This window comes from Crocuta crocuta, unplaced genomic scaffold (genome assembly GCF_008692635.1).
Source record: "Crocuta crocuta isolate KB4526 unplaced genomic scaffold, BGI_CrCroc_1.0 scaffold549, whole genome shotgun sequence".
NCBI classification, from domain to species: Eukaryota; Metazoa; Chordata; class Mammalia; order Carnivora; family Hyaenidae; genus Crocuta; species Crocuta crocuta.
In genome coordinates, this window is record NW_027529169.1 from 1297994 (window position 1) to 1320309 (window position 22316).

Here is a 22316-nt window from a genome sequence, read left to right on the forward strand (position 1 = left end):
ACAGTTGAGGAAATAGATACTTCCTGAAAGGGCAAAGGGGGCAAGGAGGAATGGGAAGGAAAGAATGTAAAGGTCTTTTTAAGATACAATTAAAAGTTGGGATATAATAAAAAGCCTGACAGACCTCCCCTACAGAAGACTTTACAAGCATGTTCCTCAAAGCAAGCAAGACTTAGAACATCGTACTGTGAGAATTCAAAGCTCAACACAACAATTCTGGGGCTTTAATGGATAATCCACATTAATAAACATAGGGGCCTATGGGTTTGTCAATCTGGAGCACTTGCTGGTTCTGAACATGAATCTGTTACATTTAAAAATATATATTCATTTAAAAAATAAGACAGACATAAAAATCTATTTTCCTCTTAAAATAGCTAAAACAAGGATTATTCTAAAGTCACTGAAAGAAAAGCAGAAGTGAAGGAGGCTCAGATGTGTGGAGTTCTCTCTGGAAGATGCAGCATGTGGTCTGAAAGCATTACTGCACACATATAATGGTTCTCACTTTCGAGTGCCAGCTATGGTGGCAGACATGCCACCACCAAATGAACTCTTAAGAAGAGCTAGAATGCCGTGCTGGCTGTGGCCATCCAGTTGTCTGTTTGTTTGTTTTTGTTTTTGAAACATAAAGGTGGGCCCACAACCAATGGGAAGCACTGAGAAGCATTCAATACTTGATCCACTCTCCCAGGGATCCCACAGAGACCACCAGGACCATTGCGAGGGAGGCCTCTTCAGGCCTCTAATTTGTGTGGGAGAATTTCTGCACTATCTCACCCTGTTTCAAAGAGCTGAGAAGCAGCTACACACACATGCGACATGAACCATCAGGTCCCACGCCAGTCCACATAAAAATAACCAACCACCACCTAAGTCAGGAGTTGATCTGCTGTGTGACAGTGGGGTACCGAGAATCTGAGCCCTCCTCATCAGTGGATGTTTCTTCAGAGAGTTCATCCTGGGCAATAATGCTCCCTAATCCATATTCCTGCTCATGGACAGAAACTTCATTTGGTGTGAGGTGAGAAGAACCTTCCACAAAATCAGCAAATCTAGAAAAGAGAAGATAATAATCTTTAAGAACCTGCCTTCTGCTCTTTCTGGTTTCCTTTCAAAATAAGAACAAATTGAAACATCTGATGCACTCACAACTCAAATTATATTAAGTCTAGCCTTATTCTGGCAGGCAAGTAGGCTAAAGCAAGAAATAAGGAGAACAGGAAAGCTGGGATCATAACCCAACAATCCCTGAAATGCCATCCTGCTTAATAAGCACTAGCCTACACTTTTTTTTTTAGTTAGGAAAGTGCTAAGGTTCCTTTAGTCACCTGTAATCCTGATAAGAGAAGATTAAGCGGCATTACACATTTATTCATGTTTATGGCTCTATGACCTTCATGCCATCAGGACTCCAAACCGAAGCTTCACATACTTATTGGTACAGTTGCTCCCAAATAAAAAAGACCCCTCCCTGCCCTACACATAGAAAAATTCAGACACAGAGAGCAAGGCAAAACTATCACAGGGGAAAATTAATATGGTCCTGGAGTCTTCTCATCTCAGTGCTACAATCAAATCTAGAGTAGATAGTTCCTTGAAGAAACAGAAAACAGGCTACAGCTTAACATATGATGATACACGTATCCTTCTGTCAACTACTCCTAGGTGAATAGGAAAACAAAGCCACCAATACAAAATGATTATCTAGAAGTATGATCTCTGTTAAAACTCAAGGTCACAATTAGCCTGATAGATGCTTAGCACAGCTGGTCAAGGATTTACCTCTTTGGAGACTGGATTCGAGAAACAGTCTTCCAGGCAGAGCAGTCTGGACTGTTACAATATTCTCGAAGCTCCTCTAAAGCCTTTCGGGTCTCCACCTCTCCTTGTATCCGATATTCTTCTTCTGTCAGGAGACGAGGGGGGACAGTCTTTTCTGTTGCCTTACACATCTTTCTGTGCTCACCAAAATAACATCATGAATCATTAATCAGTAATTTTTATTCAGCCTGCCCTCTAGCTCCCTTCAGTGAGCCAAGTATACAGCAGAGAGCCTGGGCATTACAAGTCATCATTCCCACCTTTCTTCTATAGACACCTTGACTTATAATATACACCTGACATGTGAGACTAGGAATGACAAGTCAGAATAATCCATATTATTCACTAATGTGGATAAATTCACTTATTTGCCAACAAATGACAGACAAAATATTTATCTTCCAATAAGTGGAAAAATGACAAGAAAATGATGGTATAACATTGTGGTCCATTAACTTGGATTCCCCAAACTGAAGGCATCATCTTGACTACCTAATAAAACCACCACTGATAACCTCAGAACCTATGACCATTCCACGTTCACTATGCAAGATGATAACACGCTTTGAAATACATCTGAGGACCAGAACTCGCAGAGCAATCTGAGAGCCAATGTGAAATATTCTGAAACCTGGTGACCTGAGGCATGTGGTGTAAAAGTGTATACTCTGCACCACCTAGTGGTCACAGGGACACATGACACTTTACTGGAAGCTTTTATTTTATATAAAATGGCTAGAATGAAATTATAAAAATGCCCAGAGAGACTCTAAAAAGAAAGACTCGGAAGGAACAAAAGCAGAAGCATAATACAATAAATTTCCATTAACAAAGAGGTTCCCAGGTCAACACCTCTGTACCCTTTTGCCGCAACTGCATCCCATATTGCATGTTTCATTACAAAGTTATATTGCCTTTCAGTCACCTGTAGGTGATGTACAGCCACTGAATAGGGTACTCCAGGTTCTTAGTACACAGTGCAATGATGATAATGGCAAGGGCAATGTGTGGTATCTGGATACCGGAATACATGAAAAATAGGCCCATCAACTGCAAGGTCCAGGTCAGCAGGTTGATACTTCGTTCATTCTCCAAGGGCCCATACTTGTAACAGACTGCAAAACTCATGAATCCAACTGTGAGGACATAGCCTATGAGAAGAGTTATCAGAAAACATGCTTTTTCATCTATTACTGGTAAAAATCATTTGTGTGGGGAGCAACAATCCATTCACTATATAGCACCTATTGAATTAGGAAAACGGACAAGATCTTTACTGAATTATTCACACATTTTCATTACTATTTATCTCTTTAAGTTTCTACCCTTTCTGTTGCTCCCAAGTTTATTTGGTTCAAACGGACGACTGAAGTTACATGTTGAACAACACTACAACAGTCTGTTTAAAAAAGCCTAGGGGTACCTGGTGGCTCAATCAGTTAAGTGTCCAACTTCAGCTCAGGTCATAATCTCACAGTCCGTGAGTTTGAGCCCCGCATCTCGCTCTGTGCTGACAGCTAGCTCAGAGCCTGGAGCCTGTTTCAGATTCTGTGTCTCCCTCTCTGCCCCTCCCCTGCTCATGCTCTGTCTCTCTCTCAAAAATAAACATTAAAAAAATGTTCTTAATTAAAAAAGCCTAATATATGAAAATCCAGATTAATTACCTCTCAAAAGGTAGATTAAGGGTTACCATCTGTATAAGCAAAGGATCTGCAGCTTACAGAAACATTCATGTAGAGTCCTTTACTTCTTAAGGTCTTTAAGTGGACTTAAAATACAATTCTATTAATATAGTCAATTAATATAGTCATTTTCAGGAAAATGCCTATTGTGTAAAGAAAGGTGTACTTATAGACACCAGCCAATTAAAGTCTTCTCCCTGGCAACACCATTTTCACTTAATGTGACAACCGCACAGAGTTAGGAATAAAGAACTACGATTCTTAAAAATTAATAAAATAGCATGGACTATGAGCTCCTGTAAGCAAGCAACACCTTTTCATGATCAAATGAATTAAAATAACCCATAAACATATAAAAAGGAAAGCAAAACTGACAACACTTACTTAAAAGATACTGCCAGTAACACCTCCAGATCTCTTGTAAATTTTTTAAAACTAGCTGAATGAGGTACAGAGAAAAGGACCAGCCTCCCACCAAGATGACGTAAATGGGACTTTTCTAAAACAGAGTAGAAGTGAAAACAAAAAGTTACAACAGGCTTTCTAAACATAAAAGAAGCAAAATGGAACTATCATTTCAAAGAACTTCAACCTACTAAAATACACAAAAACCACATCTCTTAAAAAGACATCCTTTATATTTAAAATGGTATAGTCTGCAAAGACCACTGGGAAAATGAGGTGCTGAGTTAAGTTAAAAGCCTGGCTGTGTGATTAGCAAACAGGAAGGAGACTTTAATTCCCCACTATGCAAAGGGATTTTAAATGAAAGGCGGAATCTGTAGGTAATCAAGCTCCAAGTTCCATCGTGGAAAGTACCTTTCTGAATCAAGGAAAAAGTAGGAAGGACATTGACTTATCAGCCACCAATGCAATTTTCAGTGCTGTAAGATTATTCAACAAAATAGTCCCTCAACTAACTATCCAAGCTCATCCTGACTGCATTTGAGGATTCCGCTACTTACCTTGGGCATAAACTTGAACAGTATGAAAATGAGGATTAGCAGAGAGGCCGCAATTCCCACACTCATCCCAGTGGAATAGTAGAAGATTTGGCTTCTGCAGAGAGAAACATTATCTCATGACTACGTGTATATTCTTCATACATGGCATCATTCAAAGTAGACTATCCCAGCCAAAAGACAGAAAAAAGTCTAAGATTAGAGCAGGTATTTGTTTAAAACCTGAGGTGTCAACACTGATGGGACTTGGTACAATGTAACTGCTGCCAGATTATGAGGATTGATACCAGTGAGGCCCCTCAAATACCTCCCAACAATAAGCCTCTGCTTAGTCACCCACTCCCATCGCAGCATCTCTCCCACCCCAATTTTTAATGAGTCTTTCTTCAGAACTGCATGGCTTCACTGGGGAAAAGGAAGGTACAGGTATACTATCCTACTGGAGACCGAAAACTGGAACTGAACTGATTACCCAGAAAGATAACCAGACACACAGCCTGGAACAGAGAGAGCGCCTGCCCTATTCCAGGCTCTTGGTGCCAGACTTTCCTCCTCCTCACTGTGAGTTTCTCTCAGGACCCCCAAAATAAGGAACAACTTCTACCAATCTCACTGCAGCCTGACTTCCAACTCTAATTGTTAAGCTTTCATTCATTATTCCATAAATATTCTTTTCACTTGTGTACAAAGTTAATGTTGATACCACCCTTGTTCAATGTTTTGTTTAGTTATCTGTATGTTTTCTGCATATTTGTACATGTCAGTTTTACCTACCTTAGCTAGTAGGTTCCTAAAGGCAGGAAATAAGTGGTTGGTGTTTGTTTTTTTACCTCTGAATGGCATGAAACTCCTCAACAAACTCATGGCCCTGTAAAAATGGGGACTTAACACGTTATTTCCAATGGTGAAAAGGGTGGTGATATATTGACTAAATCCCATGACATGATGGTTCAACCTAATCCAAGAATTTTATTCTTGCCAATCTTATTCAATGTAAGAATATAGCAAAATCCTAACACCTACTAAAGTACTAAAAAATATTTTCCAAGCAGGCAATGGCCTAGCCATAAATCTCATGGAAGAGGAAAGAGCAGCACCTAAAGTCTTCATGATAAAAGCCAAGCAGGGTGGGTCTAAGCCTTGTCATTTTGTACTCTAGCCCAGGAACCTACCTGCTCAGCAAATCTCCACAAAAAAATAGCACAAGTCCAAGGAGGAAAATGAAGAAGAGTTTGGGGTCAAATCCTGAAATAAATAAAGACTTCTGTTTAATAGGGGAAACGAACAGTTTAAGCCTTTATAGAATAAAAGGCAATGTTGGCATTATTAGTCAGCTAATAAAACATAGCTGACCCTTGAACAACATGGGTTGAATTGCCCGGTTCCACTTATACGCAGACTTTTTCTGACAATACATCACAATACTATAAATGTATTTTCTCTTCCTGTGATTTTCTTAATAACATTTTTTTCTCTAGCTTACTTTATAGTAAGAACACAGTATATAATACATAGAGCATACAAAGTATGTGTTAATCAACTGTTTAGGTTATCAGTAAGTCTTTCGTCAACATTAGACCATTAGTAATTAAGTTCTGGGGAGTCAAAAGCTATATGCAGATTTTCAACTGGGGGGGCAGGGTTAAATCAGCCAGCACACCAACCTCTGTAAATGCAAACAACCCACCTAAACAGCATTGTAAATTCCACTTAAAGCCTGGGAACCCTTCCAAGTAGAAAATATAATTATTTTCTCTCTCTAACCTGTGCTTTTCTGGAAATCTTATTTTTGTTTTGGCTACCTAAGCTAAGGCTAAAAGAAACTAACTTTGCTTTGGATGGAGCCAGGCATAATGCCATCAGCGCTTCATGCAATCGCCCACAAGGGGTCTCTACTACTCTGGTTTTCATGCCTTCAATCACTCACAGGTTCGGATTCAGCAGATTTGCCTAGAACTTTGGGTCCAGGCCCTTTGTTGTTCTCTAACTGGCTGCTTTTCTTGCCCAACACCACCTACTTCCCTCTGCTACACAAGCACTGTATTGGAAAAGCCTACACTCAAACACATCTCACCCAGGACCAGGGGGCCCAAGCAGAGGCCCCTCAGGGGCATACCAGACACTCCCACAGCATTCACCTTCAAGGGCTCTGAGTCTAGGCGAGGTCCACAGACAGAACAGGAGCTAAAAGAATCAGTACTTGTAAAAGGAACACCACCACCCCCCCTCCCAAAAAAGGCAAATTCTATACAACCAAAAAGATACCGTGGAACCCTAGGACTTTGTAGCAAAACCCAGGAATGTTTCTGCTATTCGCAACATCCCAAAACCCTGGGTAGTAACCAAAGAGAGACCAAAAGTCAGAAAATAAAACAGGATAACGATTCCAGTCCTCTGTGAAACTTTCTTAAATACATTCAGAAAAGGGAAAACGTTTCCAGTTCCACTGAATAAGCCTTAAATAAACTGTAGTGATCTTCAAAGTTACTTATGGTTCCACAAATCTTTGTTTGTGAAGCATTAATATTCAGTTCTACTTTCTTCAGTTTTTATTATTTAACCATTCATGTCTTCAAATGTAGGCCTATACATTTCAGGACCTCTAACTGTCTAGAAGTGCCCAGAGGGCAGGAATAAACCTGTCTTAACTCTGAAGAACACTAAGCAGATCAGCTCAGGGCCACTGGAAGTATTAGGAACACAAGTCTTCACAAATCTAGGTAAGGAGACATTCAGAATGACCTAACGTGAAATCTCTATCCTAGGCCTAAAGGATTTTATGTGGGAGAAGGTCTCTCTCAACTGTCTGGAGCAGGGGTATGCTCAGGTTGTAATCAGAACCAAAAGGGAGCTAGTTGTCTTGGACTGACTTCTCTGTCTCACTACTTACACTCTCCAAAGTTCAGTCCTGTTTCACTATAAAATCCACAGAAAAACAGAGGTAAGACTTACTCCGGGTCACAATGACACTGTATTCGGTGTCTTCCTCTAGAATCTCAACTTTGAGGCAGGTTTTTGTGCTGTATAGGCCCACGTTAACATAAGTATCGTTCAATTTCTCTTTTAAGAAGGAGGAAAAAAAGTTCCAGATACTAAACTGCTCTAACTCCTTCAGTTTCTCTTCATTCTCCACCTGGGTGATGCGTACCAGTTTGGAACTATTTACCCGGATCTGTAACACAAGTAAAATCGGGATGAGAAAGAAGCAGAAATTTTAAATATTCATAAATACAATTTAAAAAAACTTTAGAGTATATAACTCTAGGGTAGATATCAGTAACACCAGTTTTCCACAAGGCTTATAAGAAATTTAGAGATGCAGCGGCTAAAACATAATTGGGCAAATAACACTGCACATGGTACAGAGAGGCAGCTGTTAGGATGTCTTGTTGTTACCATGAGTTGAATGTNCTACAGCTATTTATAAGAGAGGATACAAAACAAGTATCTGGCATATTAAGAAAATTGCTAAGCAAAAAAAAAGAAAAAGAAAAAAAAGAAAATTGTCAGGCAGAAGGCCGCCCTAGAAAACTGAAAATGTTTCCCATAATGACAGGCTGAGAAGTTCAACCCTCCGTCACAAATCACTGATTATGGGTAAATGTTGGTTATAATGTGTCTCAGATGGAATATGATCTTTATATCAGACAATAAAAAAAAGAAAATTAAAAAACCCCACAAGCCCACCCTTATGTTTACGATGTGAACAACAATGCCCTTATCAGTAACTATGCTTATACCAGCAGCAGGGTTTCCAAAAGGACTCATTTTGTTCAATCACTATTACAGCCAGACATTCTTGTTTGCCAGGTGGCTTAATAGTGTTACGAAATAAATGAAACGAAAGTCATCCTATCAAAGGGAAACTTCAGGCAGGGGGGTAATGAAATATTTCGTGTAGAATCAAAACAGAATAGGAACAGCAAGGCAAAAGAGTTTACATCCTGATAGGCACGCAACAGTTTCCAGGCCGAAGAAGGCATAAGGCCTTTAAAAGAAAGAGGGGGTTGGCGTGTGTGTGCTTATGTGTATGAAGGACAGGGAGGAAGAGAAGAAAGCTTCTTTGGGAAAAAGAGGAAGGAGGTTACTTCAGGGTCAAGTATTTTAAGTTACTTAAGGGAACAAAGATAGAGGAACACAAAGCAAGCATGAATGCGTACTGATGAAAACACAACAGGATAATCTGAGCCCTAACAAGGTTGTTGACGATACTTCTTTTCCAATTGTGTGTGAAGGGGGAAAATGTGTCAAAGTACTCCCTAATCACAGACAGATATTCACAGAAGCTGCCCCAGCCAGGGGCCTCCAAATTATTACCTGTATCCGTGTCCACACATCATGCCACCTGGGGATAAGCACATTTTTATAACAGAACTGTTGCCTGTCACTCATATTATAAACTTGGGATTCCTTAAGCATGACCACGTTTATGTCAATTCCAGCTTTATGCAAAGAAAGGAAATAAAGATTAGGATAACAGAACAAGCTAATAACTATAACCCATTACATAAAAAGAATTAAACCAATCACTATTTTTTTAAATTGAAGTATAGTTGACATACAATGTTACATTAGTATCAGGTGTACAATACAGTGATTCCAGGAGCCTATGCCTTATGCTATGCTCACAAGTGTAGCTACCATCTGTTACACTATGATGCTATTACAATACCAGTGAAACAGACCAATTTCTTAAGGTTAAGGTTAAAATGTCAGTGATTGAGAAACAAGAAAACTGAAACAAGAGGGGTGCCTGGGTGGCTCAATTGGTTGGGTGGCTGACTTTGGTTCAGGTCATAATCTCACAGTTCATGGGTTGGAGCCCCATGTAGGATTCTGTGCTGACAGCTCAGAGCCTAGAGCCTGCTATGGATTCTGTGTCTGCCTCTCTCTCTGCCCCTCTCCCCACTTGTGCACATGCTCTCTCTCTCTCAAAAATAAATAAACATTTAAAAAATTAATAAAAAAAAGAAAACTGAAACAAGAAACAAGGCAGTCTTATTTCCATTAAATTTAATCATTTAAATGTTATAAATAGCAACTAACCCAGAATAAGCAGTAATAGAAGCTACTATTAAGTGTTTATTAAGACAGTATGTTGTCTTTCATTTAACTCTCCAACAATTCTATGAGGCAGGCACTTTCATGATTGTTGTTTCACAAATAAAAAACTTGATGCTTAGAAGGATTAAGCAATTTGCCCAAAGTCATACAGCTAGTGAATAGCTTAACTGACATTCACACCCAGGTTCTGCTTCCCTTATAAAGGCAGAGTTAAAGTAACCCCATCTATTTATTTTCCCTATCTCCTGAATAGGATGAACAGACTTGGCAATGTTTTTGCATATATAGTACTTTAAGTAGATGCTGAAAGATCACAAAATCACGTTTTTTCCAGCTGTTTTGTTTCAAATTTTATGAGCAGTCAATTAACGTATGCAGTCCCTCTCATTTTGCCAAGATAGAAGATTCTCCATTCAGAAGTTTGTATTCAATCTCAAGGCTTACAAATGACCACTTTCTCATACCTTTCCACCCAAGTTTGTACGAGCTACCTTCTTTACCACAAAACAGTTAAATAACTTTTTCCTTGAGTTCTATATTGTACTTACCAACTTATTAAGGGCTACTCTAAGTGGAAATGCAGTTATCACTTTGATCTAGGTATAAAGATCGATAGATTTAAATAAACTAAAAAACAAAACAAAACCTTAAGAAAGCAAAGTTATACACACAAAAAAGGCAAGGATGCCTGCCAGTCCAAAATGGTTTTAGTTGAAGCTAGAGATAATTTTGAAGTTAAATTTAATCTTAAACCTAAACATAAGAGCAAAAATTATAAAACTCTTAGAAAAAAACACAGGGGTGGATCGTCATGACCACTCTAGGCAATGGTTTCTTAGATATGACATGAAAGCATAAGCAACCAAAGAAAAAACAGATGAATCAGAGTGCATAAAAATTTAAAACTTTGTGTTTCAAAGGACCTTGAAGAACGTAAACAGATTAACGCACAAAATGGGAGAAAATATTTGCAAATCATATATCTGATAAAGGTCTACAATCCATAATATATAAAGAATTCTACAACTCAGCAATAAAAAAAGAAACAACTCAACTGTAAAAATGGCCAACGGATCTGGATAGACATTTCTCTAAAGGAGATATAAATAATGGCCAATAAGCATATGAAAAGATGTTCAACATCATTAGTCATCAGGGAACTACAAGTCAAAATCACAATGAAATACCACTTTACACTCACTAGGAAGGCTAAAATCAAAGAGGACAATAACAAGGGTTGGGCAGGATGTGAGAAACTAGAACACTCAAACATTGCTGCTGGGAATGTAAAATGGTGCATCCTCTTTGGCAAAGAGTTTGGCAGTTTCTCAAAAAGTTAAACATAGAGTTATTGTATGATCTAGCATTTCCACTCCTATGTATATATCCAAGAAAACTGAAAACATGTTCACTCAAAAACTTGTACATGAATGTTCATAGTAGTAATATCCATAAATAACTAAAAAGTGGAAACAATGCAAATGTCCATCAACTTATGAACTGATGGATAAAACAAAATATGATAGACCCACCTGTTCAGTGGAATATTATTTAACCATAAAAGGAAGTACTGATACATACTACAAGATGGATGAACCCTGAAAATATCATTCTGAAGGAAAGAAACCAGATCAAAAAGACCATATATCGAATGATTCCACTTATGTGAAATGTCCAGAATAGGCAAATCCACAGAAAAAGAAAGTAGATGTTAGTGGCTGCCAGGAGCAGAAGTGAATGGGGAATGACTGCTAAGACATATGGGGTTTCATTTTGGAGTGATGAAAATATTCTGGAATTAGCCAATAATGATGGATGCACAACCTTGTAAATATACTAAAAACCACTGAAAGGGTGAATTTTATTATACATGAATTACATCTCAATTTTCTTAAAAATTCAATCTTAATATTGTAAGGGAAGAAAAAGTTTTCCTTGATCCTCTTAGGGTCCTTGGCTGGGTCTGAAATTTTAAACTGATACAGATTAACAACAGAAAAGCATACACATTTAATAAAAGTTTAACGTGACACAAAAGCCTTCGTAAGGAAATGAAGACCCAAAGAAACAGTTAGACCTATGTACTTTTATGCTATGTTTGATAAAATGTGGACAGCTATGAAGGAATATGGTAAAGAGTATGTGGCAATTGTAGTAAACTTGCTTAGATTCCTCTCAAATGCCTCTGTGTCTTAAATTCCTCAAGGTATAAGGAGAGAGGGAGGGCACCTCTCACAAGATTTTATGGTCTGTTTCAGAGAAGGATAAGGTGGGGAGGTCAAAGAGACCTTCCTGCTCCTGTTGTTTTCTTAAACTCCCTCAGCTTAAAATATATAATATGCCAAGATACTACATCTTGGGGTAGCATGCCCTAAACCCCCGCTCCCATCTGTCAGTTTCTCACTACGGTTTAATCCAGTAGTAACTGGGATTTCCTCCTAGCCTATCTTTCATAAAGTGAAACCTTTTCCAAATCCTGTTGACATTTGTCTCACTAGCAAGCACATAAATGTACTGAAAGAATATCCACTCACAAATATGGTTCAAGAGTTTATTCACTTGGCTCAGTCAGAAGAACATGCAACCTTTGATCTTGGGATTGTGAGTTTGAGCCCCACGTTGCGTGTAGAGATTACATAAATAAATGAAACTTTTTAAAAAAATGTTTATCTTCTCCTGGAGAGTATAAGTAAGGTTATGTGAATGCTAAAACTACTGTACTGAGAAATTCATGGAGGCATACAAATACATTGGGCACCATTTTTTAAAAAAAATGTTGTTGACGGGGCACCTGGGTGGCTTAGTCGGTTAAGCGTCCGACTTTCGCTTAGGTCATGATCTCGCGGTTCGTGGGTTCGAGCCCCGCGTCAGGCTCTGTGCTGACTGCCAGCTCAGAGCCTGGAGCCTGTTTCAGTCTGTGACTCCCTCTCTCTCTGACCCTCCCCTGCTCACGTTGTCTCTCTTTTTTCTCTCCTAGAAATAAATAAAACATTAAAAAAAATTTTTTTAATTAAAATTAAATTAAATTAAAATTAAAAAATGTTGTTGAACAAGAACCTGACACTTCCTTAAAAGAATATCCAGTCTATGAACAAAGTCTGAAGTGGAAATATGCACCTGTCCAATAAAAAAACAAAAGCAAGAGTCACACTTGTTACTCCCTTCTCTCCCACAGCACCAAGTAATAGAACACTACACCTTTTTAAGCCCACTATTCTTTTCAAGAAGATAGAAGATACAAATAATGTCAACAGCACAGGGAGTTTGAAAAATTTAATGCCAAGAAAAGGCATTATTGTTTTGAAACTAATTTTAAAATTCTGACACCATTTTCCTAAATAAAATTATTTTATAACCAGCAACATCTTTTAAAATCTAGTTCTTCCTTTTCCCAAGTTATATAACATTCAAGGGAAAGAATTTTAATTAAGTAAATAAATGTCTTTAATAGCAACCTCCTGTGGAAATCAGCACCTTGGTCAGCCACATCTTTGGAAACTCATTGAGAGGTGAACTATACCAATTCAGCCAAAACGGCTAATTTGTAGAACAATCACCACTCCAGCTATAGCTTAAATTGTTAGCAACACAGAACTAAACCAAACGACCTTAAATATATATAAGTTGTCAAAATGCTCATTTAAAATGTTGTGCTTCCTGTAGCAAAACGATATACACCACATTTCTTCCTCTCCCCGCCTAAGTGAGTTGGCCAGTATGTTAAAAAGTAGAATGAATAAAACATTCAAGAAAATGCTTTTGAGCCCAAAGATTTTGGAAAATGCCTTCATGGAATGTAGTGAATCATAACTTGCTTATTGCATTTAAAGCAATTAAATATTGCAATTAAAGCAGCTATTCAAAGGTTAATAACTTTATACTTGCTTACAATCCTTTAATCAACAGCACTGATCACTTAACATCCACAGGCAGAATCAATGAAAATGATTCATAATATGTGAGGACTGGAATAGACCCTAAAAAGTCATGAAAAACAATTTCTTTTATTTATTTATTTTTTACATTTATTTATTTTTGTGAGACAGAGAGAGACAGAGCACAAGTGAGGGAGGGGCAGAGAGAGAAGGAGACAGAGTATGAAGCAGGTTCCAGGCTCCGAGCTGTCAGCACAGAGCCCGATGCGGGCCTCGAATCCACAAACTATGAAATCATGACCTGAGCCAAAGTCGGATGCTTAACCGGCTAAGCCACCCAGGCACCCCGAAAAGCAATTTCTTAAATAGCCTCTGTTCATTTCTTAACTTAGTTTATACTTAAAAGCCTTCTTAAAAATAAGCATCTTAAACAGTGCACTTAGCAAAGAATCATTCAATGGGATGCTGGGACAACTGGTTATTTGGAAAATAAAATCTATCTAGAGCCTCACCTCACACCAAATCCTAACATTAATTATAGATTAAAAAGTAAAGTTAAAAAAAATTAAAGTATACCATAAAAAATGATATAAATTCAATTTTGGAGGGCTCTTTAAGCATAAAAGCTATGGAAATAAGAATAAAATGAAGCGACTACATAAAAATACAAATATATTTAAAAAGGTAAAAGGGATCTACACTTATTGCGGTAAACATTGTGTAACGTANGCTCCACACTGTCAGCACAGAGTCCAATGCACAGCTCGAACTCATGAACCATGTGATCGTGACTGGAGCCGAAATCAAGAGTCAGATGTTTAATCAGTTGAGCCACCCAGGTGCCTATGTTATATACTTGAAACTAATATTACACTGTATGACAACTATACTTCAATAAAAAAAAAAAGTAAAAGACAGCAAGCAAATTAAAGAAAATTTTCAATAAATAAATATATTATAAAAAAATATATACCCTTAGGGCACCTGGGTGGCTCAGTGAAGTGTCCGATTCTTGATTTAGGCTCAGGTCATGATCTCTTGGTTCCTGGGTTCGAGCTCTGCATGAAGCTCCCCATTGACAATACAGAGCCTGCTTGGGATTCATTCTCTCTCCTCCCTCTCTCTCTCTCTCTCTCTCTACCCCTCCCACAAATGCTCTCCCTTTCTAAATAAATAAATAAACTTAAAAACATGCAAAGAAAAATAAGACACTTTTTAAAAATATTTTGTCTCTTTTTGGGACATGACTACTTTTTCTTAATGTTTATTTACTGATTTTGAAGGGGGGGAGAGGCCGAGAGAAAGAGAATCCCAAGTGTGCCAGTGCAGAGCTTCATCTCAGAAACCATGAGATCAAGACCTCAGCTAAAATCAAGAGACGGACACTAAACTGAACACTCAACCAACTGAGTCACCCAGGTGCCCCGACACTACTTTTGATCTATCAAATTAGCAAAGATGTTATAGTCTAGAATATCCAAAGCTGGCAAGCATATGGGTCACAAGCAAATAGTGCTGATAGTGGTGTTTTCACAGTTGTACCTGAAACCGGTACAACTTTTCAGAAAAATATTTCAGCAAGATGTTTCAAGGGTCTTAAATATGTCTTAGCTTTTGATCTAATAAATCTGAGAATCTATCCTAAAAATATAATCAGTAAAAAATTTATACGCAAAAATGTTCACAAAGTGTTATCTACAACAAAGAAAAACTAGAAACACCACAAATATCCAACTAAATGTTAAGTTCAGAAACATTAAGTAAATGGTCTGTCCAAAGAACAGAATACAAATAAAAATAACAATTATGAAGAATTTTAAATGACACAAAAATGTTTTATGGTACAAAACAATTAAGAAAACTATCTCTAGTAATAACTGGTGGGCTTCAGGGAAGAGAACTGGATTGCTGACAGGTGTATGAATATATTATCAATTCAAAAAAACTTTTTTAAAGATTTTAAGTACCCTACAACCCAGCAAATGCACTACTAGGTATTTATCCAAAGGATACAGATGTGCTGTTTCAAATGGACACTGGCACCCCAATGTTTACAGCAGCACTATCAACAATAGCCAAAGTATGGAAAGAGCCCAAACGTCCATCAATGGATGAATGGATAAAGACGACATTGGGGTGCCTGGGTGGCTCAGGTCATGATCTCACGGTTCATGGGTTTGAGCCCTGCGTCGGGCTCAGTGCTGACAGCTAGCTCAGAGCTGGAGCCTGTTTCAGATTCTGTGTCTCCCTCTCTCTCTCTTTGATCCTCCCCTGCTCACACTGTCTCTCAGAAATAAATAAAACGTTAAAAAAGATTTTTAAAGGAAGATGTGGTATATACAATGGAGTATTACTCAGCAATCAAAAAGAATGAAATCTTACCATTTGCAACTACGTGGATGAAACTAGAGGGTATCATGCTAAGCGAAATTAGTCAGAGAAAGACAAATATCATATAACTTCACTCCTATGAGGACTTTAAGATACAAAACAAATGAACGTAAGGGAAGCAAAAATAATATAAAAACAGGGAGGGGACAAAAACAAGAGACTCTTAAATATGGAGAACAAACAGAGGGTTACTGGAGGGGGGGGATGGGCTACATGGGTAAGGGGCATTAAGGAACCTACTCTTGGACTATGTGCTAACTAACTTGGATGTAAATTTTTAAAAATTAATTTAAAAAATAATAATCAATCAATCTTTTAAGTAATCTCTCCATCCAAAGTGAGGCTCAAACCTGCAACCTCGGGATCAAGAGTGGCATGCTCTACCAAGTAAGCCAGCCAGGTGCCCCCAAAATTTTATTAAAAACATGGGGAAAACTACCAGGCTAAAATGGATTGCCTCTGAATGGAATAAAGAGTGAGGGTTTTCTCTACTTCTTTATACTTAATTGTTCTTGCCAAATAGTCTAAAATAAACTCACATTATTTTTATAATCAGAATGAGAAAAAACTTTCTACCTTTTGAAGTACTGTATTTTGTCTTTAAGTGCCTCTGACTTTTAGAAAATTCTTGTCTATAACTTGATTGTCTCTTTGTAGCTGCCACCCACATGATCTACCAGGCCACGCAGAATATCATCCCAAATTCACCCTTCTCCAAGCTAAGAAGCTCCTGTTCTTCTCATTAAAGAAATAGTGCTGTTTGAATCCTGACTAGGCAGAAACATTTTTGCATATATTTTCTCTTTCACAGAAACAATCCATAACCCCATTTTAGAGGTTAACCATGTGACCCAAGTTCATTCAGATCATATGTAGCCCTTCAGGGCACCTGGGTGGCTCAGTCCGTTGAGCATCAGACTCGGGCTTAGGTCACGATCTCACAGCTCATTAGCTGTCGGCAGAGCCCCTTCAAATCCTCTGTCCCCCTCTCTCGCTCACTCTTTCTCACAAGTAAATAAACATTTTAAAAAATCCTCTACACTCTTAAAACTTAAAAAATAATAAGTAGCCCTTCAAATGTTACTCTGGGCCCCTGCTCTGGAAAAGTACCTTCCTGGATACCTCCGTCTCCCCCCCAAAAAAGGAGTTCAGGAGGACGTTACAATTTGGAACTACATCCATGTATCCTGAGACACCCTTAAAGCTGCAGCTAAGGATAATTGTGACAGCCTGAGATAGGCAGCAAAGGAAGGGAGAAGTGAGAGCATAATGTGTTTACAAGATATGATTATCCTTAACCGCTTGAGTTTCAACGCTCTCCAGTGGAACTTGGAAACCTTGCTTATTTTTCTGTTGTGCGTTTGATAAGAGGGTAGAAGGAGGTGGGTTTTTTTTTTTTAAGAAAATGCTAGGTTTTATGAATTAGAGCAGAAAAGGTAAACAGTTCAATTTGAGTCCAAAGCCAATTATCCAACAATAGGTAGATACCAATGTTTGCCTCAAAAGCGAATAAACTTCCAAAAGAGGGGCGCCTGGGTGGCTCAGTCGGTTAAGCTTCCGACTTTGGCTCAGGTCATGATCTCATAGTTTGTGGTTTCGAGCTCCAGGTCGGGCTCTGTACTGACAGCTAGCTCGGAGTCTGGAGCCTGCTTCAGATTCTGTATCTCCCTCTCTCTGACCCTCCCCTGCCCACGCTGTCTCTCTCTCTCCCTCTCAGAAATAAATTAAACATTAAAAAAAATTTTTAAAACCATCAACTTCCAAAAAAAAGCCTATCTGATGGTGAATGGTATTTTATCTTTTACTTTTTGGAAACGCGAATTAACGGCGCCAGGTCCGTCCTATAGGGCCGGATCTTATAAGAACGTAAGAAGACATAAGACAGAAATCAATCCATTTCGGTGAATTAAAATTATCCGTTCAGCCACCTGAGTCTTGACAGAGCATACGCCCAGAAGGTGTTGCTAATTTGCTGAATGAATGGAATGTCCCCTTTCCAGTGGCAGCTCGGCCTGCCAGGAATGGTACTGGGGTCCCCTTACTCTTAATCAGGAAAATCTAGGCCTGTTCAGCGCGACGCAGCCCCCAGGACCGCTCCTCACCCAGTCCAGGCCACCGTTCACGTCTCGGCCAAAAGGCTCCAGCCTCCTCCCCACTCTGGGTAGCTCCCCCAGGCCTCCACAAGACCCTAACCTCTCACTGCAGACGAAGCTGCTTCCTCCGCCCCACGCCCGCACCCCACTGCAGAGTAACGGTCCACACCCTGGGGACACTCCCCACTTTTCTAAATATAATCCCCTCAGCACCCGCCCCCACGACAGCTGCTGTCCCGGGGGTACCTGAGCCGCAGGCCAAGCAGCCGGAGAGCACGAGGAGCAGCCGCACTGCCCCACCGCCCCCATTGCCTCCAGCCCTCCAGCCCCCCGGCCCGGCACCAACTGCCGGTGAGACCGCCACTTTCATTCCTCCCGCCGTGGTCGCCTCACGCCGCCTCCTCTTCACGTGCCTCTCCCCAGCAACTGGCTGGAACAGGCAGGGCCAGCAGCCTATCCACTGCAAGACCTGCCCCCTATCAACCAATCGGATGGGCGGAGCCTCGAGCATTCCGTCCTTTACGGACTCTATAATCCCGCCTCTTAGCAACTGCTGCGAGTGGGCGGGAAAAGCAGCTCTCAGCCTATCAGAAGACGGACCCTAACGTTAGCAATGGCGACAGGAAGATCCCACCCCCAAACAACATGCTTCCGTCTCCACTTTATTTACAGCTGGTGCAATTGATGGTAAGCTTAACCAATAGAAAATCAGAATGGGCGAGGCCTCTACCAAATTTGATATTTCCCTCAAAATTGTCAGAAATTCTTTCTGTAGTCTTTCTTTCCTTTTTAAAAAAATATTTTTTAATGTTTATTTACTTTTGAGAGAGAGAGAGAGAAGAGAGAGAGCGAGAGAGCGCGCACAAATGGAGGAGGGGCAGAGAGGGAGGGAGACAAAGAATCTGAAGCAGGCTCCAGGCTCCAAGTTGTCAGCACAGAGCCTGACTCAGGGCTCCAACCCACGAACCCCTGAGATCACGACCTGAGCCAAAGTCGGAAGCTTAATTGACTGAGCCTCCTAGGCGCCCCGTCTTTCTTTCCTTTTTACACGATCTTTTTGTTATGGGTAACTTACCCTTGAGACCTCTTTATAAGTAGGGTTCTGACAGGACAATTTTTTTTTAAGTAAGACCATGTGTCCTCCAAAGTCCTAGATAATTTAAAACGAGTCACACAAAAAATTATGTCAGTGTTTTATGGGAATAAACATTATTCAAAAAGGTAGGCAGGGGGTGGGGAGAGTGCCTGGCTGGCTCAGTGAGAAGAGTGCTCTTGATCTCTGGGTGGTGAGTTCCATCCCCAGATTGGGAGTAGAGATTACAAAAATAAATAAATTTTTAATTTAAAAAATTTTAATGTTTATTTTTTATTTCTGAGAGAGAGAGGGAGAGAGAGAGAGAACACAAGTCGGGGGTGGAATGAGAGAGTGGGAGACACAGAATCCTAAACAGGCTCCAGGTTCTGAGCACAGAGCCTGGTGTGGGGTTCTAACCCATGAACCAGGAAATAAAGACCTGAGTTGAAGTCAGCCACCCAACTGACTGAGCCACCCAGGCACCCCCAAAAATAAATAAACATTAAAATTGTTTTAGTGTTTATTCTTGAGAGAGAGAGAGAGAGTGAGAGTGCAAGAAAGGTAGGGGCAGAGAGAGAGAGGGATACAGAGAATCCAAAGCAGGCTCCATGCTGCCAGCACAAAGTCTGATGGGGGCTCAAAACCATGAACTCTTGAGATCATGATTTGAGCCAAGTCAGATGCTCAACTGACTGAGCCACCCAGATGCCCCAATAAATAAATAAACAAACTTTAAAAAATAAAATAAAATGTAGGCAAAAGGTTTTGAGGGTTTTTTAAAAGTTGTTGTTATTGTTGTTTTTGTTTTCAGTAATCTCTACCCTCAACATAGGGCTCAAACTGGACCCTGAGATCTAGAGTCGCCTGCTCTTTAGACTAAGCCAGCCAGGCACCCATGGTGGCTGGAAATCAAATGAATGTGAAGATTAAGAGAAAGATTTTTATTCCTTAAGGCGTCTTGTGAGACAAATCTCTCCATTGAAGAAGCCGAGGCTAAGTCAAAGAGCCTGCCTAAGATTGCATAGTTATTTGGGCTGGGCTGCAGTTTCAACCCAAGTCTTACCCAAAGACTGAGTTATTTCTATGCATCAAGCTGCTTCCCATTACATGATTTAACACAGTGTGAGGCCCTAGAAGAGTGCCTGGCACATAAACAGGTAATCAGTGAATGTTAATAGAAATTGAAGCATCTTATTTTTTTAGAGAATCTGATAGTGGTGGGTAGGAGCATTAGAGATGATGGAGTCTAGTGAGTGGAGAGGAAATTTGGAAAGGAGGTTACTGCAGGGGAAGGTTCAAACTTTCAAAACAATATATAGATAGATATAGATATAGATACAGATATATCCCAAAACAAGGTATTTTTTATAAGTCAAAATGAGTCGGGATGCCTGGGGGCTCAGTCGGTTGGGTGTGCAACTCTTGATTTCGGCTCAGGTCATCTCACAATTTATGAGTTTGAGCCCTACATCGGGCTCTGTGCTGACAGTGCGAGCCTGCTTGGGATTCTTTCTCTCCCCTCTCTCTCTCTGCCCCTACCCCATTCACTCTCTCTCTCTCTCTCTCAAAAATAAGTAAATAAACTTTCTAAAAAGGTCAAAATGGGTCTGAGCTATGGGCAAAAGAAGAAATTGCATCCTCAAAAAGAAAAGTCTAGGGGCACCTGGGTGGCTGGTCAGTTGGGAGTCCAACTTCAGCTCAGGTCATGATCTCAGGGCTTGTGAGTTCAGACCCCACTTTGGGCTCTGTGCTGACGCTAAGAGCCTGGAGGCTGCTTCGGATTCTGTGTCTCCCTCTCTCTCTGCCCCTCCCTTGCTCATTGTCTCTCTCTCTCTCAAAAATAAATAAATATAAAAAAGTATTTAGGGGCACCTGGCTGGTTCAGTCGGTTAAGCCTCCGACTTCAGAGCAGGTCATGATCTCGCAGTTCATGGGTTCAAGCCCCGCGTCGGGCTCTGTGCTGATGGCTCAGAGCCTGGAGCCCACTTCAGATTCTGTGTCTCCCTCTCTCTCTGCCCCTCCCCCTCTCATGCTCTGTCTCTCTGTCTCAAAAATAAAATAAAACATTAAAATTTTAAAAAAAATTTTTAATTAAATAAAAAGTCTAGGCTACTGCTACTGCAATAGTAATCCTGTATCTCTCTCACACACACTCTCTTGGCTGATCTGGAGAGGTCAATATCAACAGTAATAAATCACACTGATACTATGTATTCTTGATGTCATGCGATGAAAATGGCATTTTATGTTTATGGTTTTCCTCTCCCCCCAAACCCATAAAATTAACCTAATCATAACAGCATTAAACAAATTCCAATAGAGGGTCAAACTATAAAATACCTGACTAGTGCTCCTCAAAATTATCAAGGTCATCAAAAACAAGGAAAGACTGAGAACCTGTAACACCAAGAAGAGCCTAAGTAGACATAAGAACAAAATGTAATATGGTATCATGGATGGAATCCTGGAATAGAAAAAAAATTTAGTTGAAAACTCAGAATATCTGAATAAACCATAGACTTTTTATTAATAACCATGTATGGGGATGCCTGGGTGGCTCAGGTCACCATCTCACAGCTCATGCATGGGTTTGAGCCCCACGTCAGGCTGTCTGCCATCAGCATGGAGCCCACTTTGGTTTCCTGTCTCTGTCTCTCTCTGCCCCTCCCCAGCTCCTGCTTTCTCTCTGTCTCAAAAATAAATAAAAACATCAAAAAATTAAAAGAATAATGTATGAATACTGGTTCATTAATAGTAGCAAATGCAACATGCTGATATAAGGCAATGATGGTAGAAACTGGATGTGGGGTATATGGGAACTCCCTATCCTATCTTCTCAATTTTTCTGTAAATCCAAAAGTTTTAAAAAATAAACATGTGCACACACACACGCATTGACTTCTACCAGGCTCCAAATCCCCACCATGCAGAGTTCATTCTTTGGTTTTGAATAAAGCCCAGAGAACAAAGGAACTAATTCCAGATTTGGGAACTAATGCCAGGAGATCACTGACCATTGACTTTTAACATGGGCAAAGGAAGGGGGGGTGGGTGTGCCTGGGTGGCTCAGTCAGTTGGGCACTTGACTCTTGATTTCAGCTAAGGTGATGATCTCACGGTTTGTGAGATTGAGCCTCTTGTCAGGCCCTGCACTGACAGCATGGAACCTGTTTGGGATTCTCTCTCTCCCTCTGTCTCGGCCCCTTTCCCCACTCTCAAAATAAATAAATAAACTTAAAAAAATAAAAAAACAAAAAACATGTGCAAAGGAGATATACAATAATGAGACTTTATTGTCCCTAAACACATGATAACTTACCATCCAAATAAGTTCTGTCACTTCAAGGTAG

The 22316-nt window shown here is 39.8% G+C and overlaps 1 protein-coding gene across 1 annotated transcript; it reads right to left on the bottom strand.

Moving 5' to 3' along the window:
- Positions 1–202: 202 nt before the first annotated feature.
- On the bottom strand, positions 203–18212 carry NEMP1 (nuclear envelope integral membrane protein 1). The gene is made up of 9 exons (XM_077757536.1): positions 18138–18212; positions 8786–8910; positions 7421–7640; positions 5641–5713; positions 4472–4565; positions 3891–4005; positions 2750–2975; positions 1786–1959; positions 203–1055 (listed from the first exon to the last, which is right to left on the bottom strand). Exons 2-9 carry the CDS (start codon positions 8885–8887, stop codon positions 878–880), a joined length of 1182 nt encoding a protein of 393 aa, XP_077613662.1. The 5' UTR covers positions 8888–8910; positions 18138–18212; the 3' UTR covers positions 203–877.
- Between the last annotated feature and the right edge of the window lie 4104 nt (positions 18213–22316).